The sequence below is a fragment of the Megalobrama amblycephala genome, linkage group LG23 (genome assembly GCF_018812025.1).
Source record: "Megalobrama amblycephala isolate DHTTF-2021 linkage group LG23, ASM1881202v1, whole genome shotgun sequence".
NCBI lineage: Eukaryota > Metazoa > Chordata > Actinopteri > Cypriniformes > Xenocyprididae > Megalobrama > Megalobrama amblycephala.
The window spans coordinates 7689138-7702753 of NC_063066.1; the positions used below are offsets into that span (position 1 = coordinate 7689138).

General features: G+C 36.9%; 1 protein-coding gene across 1 annotated transcript in view; it reads left to right on the forward strand.

Moving 5' to 3' along the window:
• The window catches only part of tenm2a (teneurin transmembrane protein 2a), a 333490-nt gene that overhangs the window by 91448 nt on the left and 228426 nt on the right, over positions 1–13616 (forward strand). Inside the window, 1 exon segment of the mRNA XM_048175813.1 lies at positions 1411–1686. Coding sequence (XP_048031770.1) covers positions 1411–1686 — 276 coding nt within the window.

A 13616-nucleotide genomic window follows, 5' to 3' on the forward strand; every position in this document is an offset into this window, starting at 1 on the left:
TGGCCTGGCTATATAATTGTTTATTTTCAAAGGTACACAAATAAAATATGTGTTTCATAACCCAATACATAAGTAAAATAATTGAAGTATAATTACTCAGGTACTGTACGAGTGTTTCACAGCTGCTCCTTTCTGTCTAGAACAGAGAGGGGCGTCATAATGCCAGAGTTTCAGCAGTTGATGTCAGTAACACTGACATTTCTCGATTTGTGATACCACAGTAAAAACTAATGCTGATTTTAGGTATTTGGTGCTATTAGAGAGCACTTTTGCAATGCATTGAGTGTGATAGACTCAGTGGTTCCCAAACTTTTTAGCTTGGAGTACCCCCTGAAGGGGTTTCCATCCTTCTACATACCTCCACTTTGACTGCAGTCACACCTTTACCATTAAGGGATAATATTTGCCCCCTAAATTGATTTTCCAGTGCATATTTTCACCTTTATGAATAACTTTATAAAATAAATAATGTTATAAATAAAAAATGTTCAATAGAGAAATATGTAATGATGGTAAGACTAAGTAAAACTTTTAAATATTAAACTAAAACTGCCAATAGGTGGCAGCAAGGCACTGTTTTTATGAGTGAGTCATCAAGTCATTCATTCAGTAACGAAGCATGTGGCTGTGAATGAATCATTGAATCATTGACTCACGATTCGTTCAAAGCCGCAGAATTGTTCGCGAAACAGACGTGTGTTGTAGTTCTGCTGTGGTTTTCGTTACAACTGTAATTTCATTGCAAAATAGAGTAAATATTGACAGTACTGTTTAAATTGTACGTTTTATTTTTTTGACCTGTTGTATAATAATGTCACATTTGCAGTGGATATTTGGGAAAAATTGCATTCTTGCTCGTTATCATCATTAAAGAAAGAACTCACACAAGGTATGTTTTTGTATCAGAGAAAGTTTGAGTCTTGAATCGAAATGAATCCATTACCTGTGTCTATATTTGTTCTTCATGCGAGTTAAGTGCTAAATCCCCACTTTTACAAAGGTGCATTGTCGAGAACGACAGTAATTTAGCGCGATTTAAGGTGCAGTCGCACGCAATCTATCATATGCATGCTGCTTGTGTGAATACAGTCATTTTTAACTGCAAATAATGAGGTAATTTGATTAAATATACTGGATTTACGACATTTTGGCAGTTAGAAATACATGTTTGATTTTAATATTACTTTAAGGTAGAATTAAATGAACTACTCAGCATTTTGTTCACGTACCCCAGTTTGGGAACCACTGGACTAGTTCATTAGTTCCTAGATTTAGTTGTAGTGTCTAGTGTGTGTAAATGGCTTGATTTCTTCACATCAAAGCAGCATCAGTGAATTCTCTCAGGCCAGTTCCCCCACATGCATCAACAACTAACTGATTGTGCTTTTGTTTTGTTTTTTACCACTTTAGGGAACTTTACTTTAGCAGAGCTGGGCATTTGTGAGCCGGCCCCACATCAGAACGCATACTGCCCGGAGATCGGCCTTTTGCAGCGCGGTTACTCTATGAGCGCCGGCTCCGACGCGGACTCCGACCCAGAGGGCCCCATCTCACCGGAGCGAGCCATCCAGCTGTGGGGGGGCCACGGCATCAAGTCCCGTCGCAGTTCTGGCCTCTCTAGCAGGGAGAACTCAGCCCTCACCCTCACCGACTCTGAGAACGAGAACAAGTCTGATGACGAATCAGGTGAGAGATAGTGTCAGAGAGCGAGAAAGCAGTGAGCGAGTTTCGTGTTTATGAGAAACTGAGGGTGTGAGAGAAATCTTTAAGGCTTTTAGAGTGTAAGGTGTGTGAGAACAGATGGCCAAAAATGTGCAACATGTGATAAAACATTCACTTTTATTTGCTTTCGACTCATTTAGAGCTGAATGCATTTCGGGTACCTTTTGTGTTGCTCTTACCAGGGTGTTATAGCCTCACTGTGCATCAGTAATCATTCCCCAACAACGCATACCGCAGCTGTTTTGTCAGTCAAACGGCAAGCTAATCTGCCACTGAAAATGTGTATAAATAGACTGGATTCAGCATGACATGCCACACTCAATTAATATAAAAAGACCGTACACCGAAAGTTTTTAAAATTTCAACGGACGCATGTTCGTCAAGCAAAAACATTGTGGCTTTTCTCCCCCCCACGCATCTCTGCACATCTGCTTCCATGGATGTTGTTGTTGATGACTGAATTCTCATCAGTACCTTCCTAGCTGGAATTCTGCTACACGTTCCTCGATTCCACACTTCCTCGTTAATTTGGTGGCATCCTAAATCTTAGCGTAGTTTGTAGAAAATGTCAGAGTATAGGTTAATGAAAAGACAAAACTCATCCTAATTAATTGAGTTCTCACCATATCAAACCTCAAACAGATCCATCAGTTGTGAATTCCTGCATCGCACAAACTCGCTCTGACAATTTATCAAACTACTCTAAAGCTATTAAACACATAAAGAAACACCTTGGAAAGCAGTCATCTTCATCTTGCCGGCTGATAATTGCCTCACAGATAATTGCCATGCTAATCTCCCAGACACTGTTTTTTTTATGGCACAGAAAAACGCGTAGGCACAGCGTGTGCCAGTCACCAGATCGCATGCCTGTCTGCTTTGACAGCAGTGGACGCGAGCTGGACACCGTCTCTCAGCTCGGCACCGTGGCTCATTCCCATTGAAATCCCAATTAAACATCGCCCAGGCTGTGCCTGATAATCTGTGCAGGATGTGTGTCACATATGGTAAATTGAGTAAAAGACTTTATATAAAGACTTTATAGTAAAAGACTTTTTTTTTTTTTCAATAAATATAGTATAAACACGAGTTTTGATGCTTTTAGGGGACAAAGCACCAATTCAGCTATAGACACCTGTCCTTTCTGAGGTCACATGCAAAACTTTGTCCCATCCCATTTATACAAAAATTAATTGCTGAATTGAGAATAGCAAACTAATTTTACTTCTGCCAGATATGTATTCAGTATTATATTTCAAATAGCACATTATTTTTTATTATTTCTGCTATATAAAGATAATAATTTAGATATAATTCAGTATAATATTCAGACTAACATGCTGTGAAGATTATATATATATATATATATATATATATATATATATATATATATATGTGTGTGTGTGTGTGTGTGTGTGTGAATATATGAATTTAGTATCCTATTCCAAATATTGTTTCTGCCATTTAAAGATAAGAATTCAGTATGTGATTCTGAGTTGTATACTAGCATGGAACTCTTACCTTTTTTTGTCATATAAATAAAATAATTTAGAATGCTGTTTTGAATAGCAAACTTGCACACAATATACATATTTGAAGAAATGAATTCTATATGCTTTTGGCATAATAGCATACTATTATTGTTTCTGCCATATATTAATATATCTTTATCTGAGTTCAGTATGCTTCTTCGAGCATACTTCTCGTACTGTTTCTGCCATATAGAAGTTAGAAATTATGAAGTGAGAATGATATTAAAATTACTACTACCCTTACTGTTTCTACAATATAAATATTTAAACATTTAAAACATTTTATTGAGCAAATGTAGCATGTTTTAGGGACAAGGGCTAACATACGCTTACAACATCAGTCAGACAAATCCACAGCAATGGCTTCCATGAGCTAATCAAAATTCAGCAACTGTTATTTTAAATTATCATCATGAAAGTTTGAATAAGTGTGGTGTTTCCATAGGAAGCATTTTACCTCGTTTTGTGAGAATTGGCCTTAAGTGTCATGGATGTTCTCCACACATGTTCTTAGATCGTTGATTTTTTTTTTTTCTTTTTCTTTTCCTGTAATGATGCTAACATGAAAAAATAGAAAGGATGTGACCGATACTGTGAATCTGTGCTTGAGCAAACCAAGCTTTCTTGCTGTTGAACTGAATTAGAAGCAGGATATTGCTTTCAGTGAATGTGTTCTCACAAGGAAGAAAGCATATGTTCAAAATAGAAGCAAGTAAATCTGTCATTTCTGTCTTTCCACTTCTAACACGCTTTGAAGCCTCACCCCTATCTTTGCCCCTTATCTTTTTTCTTTCACATTTTTGCGCATGTTGATGCACTTCAATATACTTTTCTCTCTCATCTTCCTCTTTTGCCTTGTTATATGGATGTGTCAGCAGCACCAATCACTTTGAAAGGCAGGTGTCACTCACAGAGGGAGAGTGAATAGGGTCAGAAGGAAATTTTCATCCATTATCACCCTCCGTCTGCCTCTTCCAAAAATCTTTCCCTGATGTAAAAGCAGCTTTCAAAGTCTACCACCCGCTTTGACTAAAAACATCCATTTATGCTTTTGAGATGTTAGGTCTAGACGTGGGCTTACTAGTCAATATCTGATTGGGCACAGAGTCAGAAGTTGTTAGGATAAAAATAGCAGCTGCTCTTCCAGGTTTTTCAGACAAGCAGCTTTTACAAAGACTGGGCAGTGCTGAAAAATACATTAAAGACAGTAATATTGTGAAAAATAACATTTTTAAATTTGTTTTCTATTTTAATATATTTTAAAATTTTATTCTTGTGAAGCAAAGCTGAAATTTCATCATCATCACTCCAATATTCAATGTCACATGATCCTTCAGAAATCAATCTAATATTCTCATTTGCTGCTCAAGAAACATTTCTTATTATTACCAATGTTGGAAACAGTTGTACTGCTTAATATTTTCTTGGAAATCATAATAGATTTGTTCAGGATTCTTTGATGAATAGAAAGTTAAAAACAATTACTCTAATTTGAGAAAGGTAAAAAAGTTTGTCAGAGAGATTCCTAATACATAATGGCTGTGTTTCCTGTTTTTTTTTACTGTTACCGAACATAATGATTGCGATCTGTGAAATTTCATAATTCATGTCAAATCCTGAGTGTCTCTAGATCTTGTAGCATGTAGAAGGAGCGTTTCAACAAACACACAAAGCACTTGGTGGTCAATTTAAGCTTAGCATTAATTTAAAATGGCTCTTTCCTGGGGCGCTTGAAGAAGTGTCACCGCCGAGCATTCGTTTGTAAACAGTTATGTTATGTATGGAACATTGTTCACCATCATAACAAAAGCTTCATTCATACTGTGACTCACACACACTAGTAGATAGTTTCGAGTCAGCTCTCTTTAAAAAAGTCAATAGTAAATGAAAGGGTGTGATTCCCTCTGAGGCGGATAAAACAAACCCTCATTCGACTCTTTTTGCTTATCGATGCCGTCCATGTGATCTTCTCAGAATATTATCCTCTCTCCTTTTTGATGCCGGGTAAGGTGCACAGGGAGCTTGATAATGAGGCCAGGTGATTGTCTTATTAAGCAGCCTGGATGGCTAGAAGCCTCTTCGATTTGAGTGACTGATTAATGCCCACATGCTACGGCTCTCAGAGCAAAGAGTCAGTGATCTTTACGTGTCTGGGGTTCCATTACGCTGCATGGCTGCTGTCATTTCCTGCTGCTGTCTCTATAGTATTTCCCTTGTATATTGCCATTCATGCAGGTGTGAAGCGGTGGCCGGCTGTCCAGACGAGGGTGGCTGTCATTTCTGCACTCTGCAGCATGTTTGTTTGCATAAGTATTTGTACTCCAGCCAGATAAGAAATTATCCCATCATTCGGTTGCGGTCCCATGCGAGTTGCGTTTGGCTGCGATTTGGCGATCAGTGTTTCGCATCACGTTCAGTAAACAAAGCCACATTGGTGCCTCATGCTGTGAGAAGAGTGGGCGGCTTTTGTTTGGTGGATTATTTGTATTCTCCCACACTGATCTGCGTCACTAAGCGTTTAAGAAGCTTTGTTGGGGACTTAGAAAATTGTGTTTTCTTCTTGATGGTTTCTTCGTTTTCTGTTACAAAAAAAAAAAAATGTTTAAAGATAATTAAGTTTGAAGCTTAAATGTTTCCCTGCTGTGTGTCTGTCTGTCAGCGTGGGAAGCCCATGAACATAGACGTGCAGCACATCGCAGGGCTCGACATAATGCTTTTGAAGGGGAAAGTGAAAAACGTAAAACTTTATTGACAAAAAATAGCTAGGGAAGCATCAAAACGCGAGAATGATTCTGAATTTATTACATTCAGTGTAAGCAGCGATTGATAAGGGATAGTGCATTTCTGGTAACAAGGTCATGCTGTTGAGTCTTGCTTCCTGTCTCTTTGTGAGAGAAATCTACTTGAGAATTTCGCTTTCATGGTGAAATGAAAACAAATGAGCATAACAACACACCAGAAACTCACAGAAGAAACATACTGAACATTTTAAAGTTTTACCACAGTACGTAACTTAGGCTTCGTTTAAGCAAGTCTGAACGGCCCAAAATCACATGAAATGAAATCCATTTCGAGCTACATTCATATGTGGTTTGAAATCCTATTCAAGGTTTGAAATCCCATTTGCACAGCGGTTACACATTGTCATGTTGTAAATAAGACAACATCTGTATTGCAAACCCCTCTATGTTGCAGTTGTTGTTGTTGTTTTTGGCGTATGCCTACCAATGCTACATCATTGCCGTAGAAACCAATGCAAATCTTTCAAAAATTGAAATCAGATCTGAACAACTGCGATACATCAATAATTTTAGATCAGATTCCAATTGGATATACAAATAATCGTATTTGGACTGACAGTCTGAACGAGCCCTGCATTGACTTGTATGCATAACAGATAACTGCTGTTGTGTATCAGAGAGGATTGTGGGACTGACCATAACGTATCATTATTACAACAACTGGAATTGTTTTCCTTTTTTTTTAATCAGCTCCACTTACTCTGAATGAATAACCATGAATCATGCTTTGGTTAATGTGAATTTTGCAACAACGTGGGGCAGGCTCGCATTAAACCAACAAGATTGAACCGAAACGATTGTGTCCCCTTTATGCAAACGCGTAGCGCGAGTGAGATTTGTGCCGAAGATTATAGTATGAATGAGGCTCTCTGCAAATAACTGCAATCAATCCTGTAATGGGAGCATCAGGAGAGGTCTCGTTAATAAGGAAGAAAAGAGCATCAGTAGAAGAAGAGAGAAATCAAAGTTGCATGCTGGGATATTCATGTTTAAGAGGGGGGACTGGAATTATTTGATACTCGCTGAAATGAGTTGACTGCATGTGGGCTAAAGGAACATCGTACAGATGCATGAAGCGGTTTGTGTGATTGCAGGATGTGTTTAATGAATATTGCACTATTTTGCATACGCTGCTGAAAAAGGATGCTGATTGGTGGGAGACCTGTGGGATTGTGCCAGAATATATTTCTTGAAACACTGTTTTAACTTTCTTTGAGGTGAGCTCAAATCAAGAGTTTCATCACACAACTAATGACCCTCGATGTAACACATCAGCTTTCATAATTTTCTTACACATCCCGTGTTTTGCTAATAGAAGGGCCACTCCAAGTCAAGTACCGACTACTTCTGAACTCCAGTTCTTTTTTAATTTTCAGCCGCCACTTCGTCCTTTGCCATTTATAGATGTTTAACCTCTTATCTAACGTTGAATAGAAACAAGAAATCAATAAACAACATTTAGATTTTCATACAGCTGCTGGTTGACAGTGAAGTGGATAAAATCATTTGTGAAGAAGCCTCTCTCTTTTCTGTCAGAACTGTTTAGCACTGAGGTTGAGTAAAAGCTTTTTGTGAATCTCCACAAAGGTTGTATCGACCTCATCCACTAAAGTTGTAAAGGAGGGAAATGTCATAGAGTAATTTGATGGAAGGTAAACAAACTCTGACACTTTTAAAATGAAGGTGCTGGACAAAAAAAAGTTCAGTACCGATGCTGTGCTACCACAGTTGTGTTTGATTGCAATATTGTGGTATTTTGAAAATACCTGTATTTTAATAATAATAATAATAATAGGGCTGCCCTCGACTAAAGATTTTTCTAGTTGTCGTTCATTTAGGCGATTAGTCCACTAATTGTGCATATATGTTAATAAACCATATAAATCATAATATTTAGCCTTTAATTGCCTGTATATAATACATAGCCTAATCAGCACTCAAATGGAAGAAGACCATCTGAACATTTTAATAATTTATTGATAAACTAGTGTTTTGTGTGTTTTCGGCTGCAGAGATGATGCTGACTTGTCATCTCTGCAGTAGATTTGAATCGGTTCATTTAAAAGCTTTCCATAGATATATTTTTCATATCAAGTGTATGCTGAGTTTTGGTTCATTTTTGTGACGCGCTCAAGTTCACTTAAGACCGAGACGGCAGAAAGCGCATCCTGTTTGTTTTCATTATTTCACAAAAGCACATGTGAATTTACAGAAATAAAAGCAAACCATTTTCAGTTTTGAATGTTGGATTATTCTTATCTACATGACCAAAAACGATGGAGATCTGTATGACCTGACAATGATGTCAGCATCATACAAAACCTTTCACTTACCAAATGCCTTTGTAGAAATGCATGCATTTAATGATATGAAGATGCAGTAAATCATATAGCATTCAGCTAGTAATGTAATCTCAACATGACAGCCACTCCATGTATAAATGCTATGTATTATTCATTTGCAAAAAAACAAAAAAACAAAAGTACTATTAATTCATTTGTGTTTTAAATTTAAAATTTATGTTTGCTTTTTTTCCCTTTAACACAAAAAATGTGGTTTGAAGTGTGCAACTATTGTTTTCTGCTGACCTCACTAGCAAACGCTGAACAAACAAACAAATAAAGCAACACGCTGCTGTGCTTTTCATTTTCTCAAACGTTTAGGCAAATTTACGGGCATCCGGCAGCCGTGCTCATAAAAGTCTGTATACTATCACCATTCGCAGGTAAAAGGAGAACACTTGTAAATTTCTGCGGCAGCATCCATGCCCTACATCCGAATAACACTGGTCTCAGGGAAGAATGATTAAAACATGCATTAGATGATATAAGAGTTGGCATGGGCATTGATTCAAGCTTTAAATATTCTGCTTTTTACAACTCTCCCTTGAGAGGTCTCTTTCAGTCCTCTTACTTGCTTCCCGTCAAATATTGGAGTCAAGATTGCCATTGCTGGGTTCATTACATTGCAGCTTTAGTTAATGAAACGGACCCAGGCCGACGCAGGGGCCCTTTATGTGCGCCGATCAATCGGGCCATAGTAAATCTGAGCTTAACTGTGCCATATCATCTCAATGCAGTGTAGATTTTTCTGTTGCCATTGGCTAACCATCAGACACCACAATATATCATAAAGGGGGGTGAAGATGGAAGTTATATTTAGCTGCCTGACCTTTCTGAGATGTACATCTGTCTGTCACCCTACCGTCTCTGTGTGTGTGCTGCACTGATTGTTATTTACTGTCGACAATGCTGGTCCTAATGTCAACTCGGAGCGCTCTATTAGTCAAGACTGTGATGCGCACACACACACACACACACACACACACACAAAGACACATCATATTTTGCAGTCTTGCTATCTGAAAAGACCTTCCCACCTCCCTGTGTTTTATATGAAAATTCAGGAACAATCAACAATCAATTCTTTATAGACTTTAAACGCTGGTTCTCTCTTTTGTCTCTCTCTATTTAGCTTAAAAATAGAAACGCACACATACACACAAACAATCTCAGCGCTCCTACGGAGTTGTTGTGTTCAAGGGAGCAAAACAATAGTGATTTTAAGGTACTTTTATCTGCATCAGGACCAATTTACAGTTGCTGTCCCAAAAAGCTACAATTTCCATCACTAACCGAACAGTATGTGGCCTCCGCTGCACCTACATCAATGCAGCCAGGAATGATTGTGAATGCCACATAATATAAAGATGTTTATTGTAACAAATAATGCTGGGATTTAAAAAAAAAAAAAAAAAAAAAAAAAAAAACATCAGTGGCTGTGTGCATTGCTTTCTAATGCTTTCTCTTTCTGTACCCTTTGTTCCCTTTCTCTATATTTGTCAAATACGCAAAGTCTGTGTTAATTTGTCAGACATGATCACGGCACTGTAGAAACAGAAGTTTGATTGTGGGAGTGCAGTGTTCAGCTGCTGGGTTGATTACTTTGTGGAACATTTGATGTCTACAATGTGCTCTAATTCGCTGTTGTAACGGAAGTCATCAGCGTTAATTCTCAGCTTTGATTTTTGACAAAAGATGGTGATTTAGCATTGCCTGTGGTTTCTCAGACACCTGATGTTCTCTTCTTAGACTTGAAAGCAATTTAATTATTATTATTTTTGAGAACACATTTGTTAACCCCCACCCCCCGTCCCTGTCCCTCCGTACATTAATGTTTTTGTGGTCATCCGTTTTAGTTTTCTTTCTTATAATCTGCTTTGAGCACCATAATGCCAGACAACTGCCCTCAAAACAAATACATTGTACTAGTAAAAGATATTTTAACATAAAAAACATTTTAACAGTTACTGTATTTGTATTGATTGTTTGTTTGTTCTTCTTCTACATGAATGTGAATATGTGCCATTTTACTTGGCTCAATGGATTCTGGGATTGACTTTGTATAAAGGATACATTTACCTTAGATTGCTTATTTGCCTATTGTTTTGAATTGTTTTTTTCTCACCAAATAATGCCAGATAGGAATGATGCCTTGGAACAGAGCTTTTGATACAATTAGTTATTTATTTATTTATTTATTTATTAATACACCCAACCCTCTACAATGTGAGTAAAATGCTTGCATACGTGACTAAATCTTCACTCTGCGTGACAAATAAATGTCTACCATTAGCTACTGGCTAATAATTTCTCAGATTTTACACACTGTGCGTATGTTTAGCATAGATATAGTTTCACTCGCAGCTCGCTGAACGCTCTGAGCACTTGATTTTTGCTCTCTGTCAAGCGATCTGTACTATTTCAATTCAGCTCAATGGATGCACAGCGTACCTGTATTTGAACCCAGCAGCTCATCATTCCTTTAGTGTATTGCATATTGTTATTAGTAGTAAAATTTGTTTTAGTCTAGTCTTTGTGTCAAGCTGTCATTTTAGTTTTTATTAGTTTGTCACGTTCATACTCTTTTTAGTCTAGTCAAGTTTCAGTCGTCTAAAAGTCTGAGCATTTTAGTCTTATTTTAGTCAGAATTATCCATGACTATTTTCGTCTAGTTTTAGTCGATGAAAACTGATGACATTTTAGTCTAGTTTTAGTCAATTAATTTTATTTGAGTCTCTTTTTAGTAATGCAATTCTATTTAACCCAATCAATATAGTATAGTACCTAGTAGTATAGACGAAACAAAAATGTTCTTTTAGCCAAACCCATTTTAAACAGGGTTATCTTGTTATATTGTTACCTACATTATATAGATAATACCTTATAATGCCTTGATGTCTCTTAACCCTTTAAGACCTTAAGGCTTTTTTAGAGTTTTTTTTTTTTTTTTTTTCTCTCTCTCTGAGCGACAAACACAAAAGTAAAGACTCATAACTCCAAAACTGTAGCAAGGAGTAGTCAAAAGTTAGGTATCATTTGATAGAACACTTTTTAATGTTTTAGAAAATATAAATTACATTACATTTGGACATTTTCATGCTGAAAAACTGCTGATAAAAGACTCTCTCTCTCTCTCTCTCTCTCTCTCTCTCTCTATATATATATATATATATATATATATATATATTTCATTTTATAATTTTTTTTTTATTTGCAATGGAATAAATCAGGAAGGCAATAAGATCAGAGAAATTCTTTTTGGGTGATGCCCTCCTAAATGTGAGCTGCATCTTTTTCAAATTTTGTGGTGATAAATTGTTATTCATTTTTTCGCAGCTAGATGGCGCCCATGGGTGGTAAACTCCAGTTTAGAGGCACTTCTCAGCACTCGTTAGGAGTTTTTCGAAATGGCTCGATGCATTAAAAAGATGAGATTCTAAGTTTTAAGATGATACCTATTTTGTGTTATTCCACGTTCGAAAAAGAACATGGATGGGTCCAGGATCATTGGATACACACTGCATCCCGAAAAGATGAGAGACATGTTTTTAGCCAAGTATGTTAAATAATTTTGTGAGTAATATCTTGTGATCAACGTAATATATTATGTTGATTTTGGATTCATTTTAATCATTAGAATCTGCTTTAAAGGTGCCCTAGAATTAAATATTGAATTTATATTGGCATAGTTGAATAACAAGAGTTCAGTACATGGAAAAGACATACACTGAGTTTCAAGCTCCATTGTTTCCTCCTTCTTATATGAATCTCAAGAACAGGCGAATCTCAACATAACACCGACTTATGTAACAGTCGGGGTGTACGCCCCCAATATTTGCATATGCCAGCTCATGATCGAGACATTAGACAAGGGCAGAACGTCTGGATGTGCACAGCTGAATCATCAGACTAGGTAAGCAAGCAAGGACAATAGCGAAAAATGGCAGATGGAGCAATAATAACTGACATGATCCATGATAACATGATATTTTAGTGATATTTGTAAACTGTCTTTCTAAATGTTTCGTTAGCATGTTGTTAATGTACTGTTAAATGTGGTTAAAGTTACCATCGTTTATTACTGTATTCACGGAGACAAGAGCCGTCGCTATTTTAATTTTTAAACACTTGCAGTCTGTATAATGCATAAACAACTTCATTCTTTATAAATCTCTTCAACAGTGTGTAATGTTAGCTTTAGCCACGCAGCATAGCCTCAAATCCAAATAAACAAATCCAAAATCCAAATAAATACTATACTCACATGATCTGATGTATGCATGCAGCATGCATGACGAACATCTTGTAAAGATCCATTTTGAGGGTTATATTAGCTGTGTAAACTGTGTTTATGCTGTTCAAGGCAAGCGCGAGCTCCGGGGGAGGGGGAGCACGAGAATTAAAGGGGCCGCAACCTATATATCGGTGCATAGTAAATGATGCCCCAAAATAGGCAGTTAAAAAAATTAATAAAAAAAAATCTATGGGGTATTTTGAGCTGAAACTTCACAGACACATTCAGGGGACACCTTAGACTTATATTAATCTTTTAAAAAGAAGTTCTAGGACACCTTTAAATAATGATGTGCATTTTCTATGATCTGTGCATTTTTCATTAAGTTATGAGCACGTGAAATCTACATATTTACCTACATATAGGTCCCTTTCTCTATGTCAGAGGAAGTGACGTCGCCTGCGTCTGCGCAGTGCGACATGACGCAGCACCTGAAGTGAGACACAGGAAACAGAAATACTGCAAAATAATAACCCGACTAAATGAGACGAAATAACGTTATAACATTTCGTCTCGTCTCGTCTCGTTTTGGTTAATAAAAATGAAGAGACATTTTAGCATAGTTTTTATTTTGTAAACCACATTTAGTCTCGTTTTTATTCGTCAACAATATTGCATTATATATTTAATTGCATTTACGTTGCGTCTCGTCTTGTTTTCGTCACGTGATAAAGGTTCGTTGACGACGATATTTAGTCATAATTTTCGTTGACGAAAGCAACACTACACGCCAATGACGATTCTATTGCCAAGGTGTGCGTAGAGACATTAATTCTTTTTTTTCTAAGAATAGCATTCAAAAATGAATCACAATACTACCAGAGACATTTAAATGTACAGGATTGATGTTGATTTCAGGTTGCTTTTTTCTTGAGCGCAAATACAATCAACACGTGGAATGTGTCCCACTACTCTTTTCATGTTT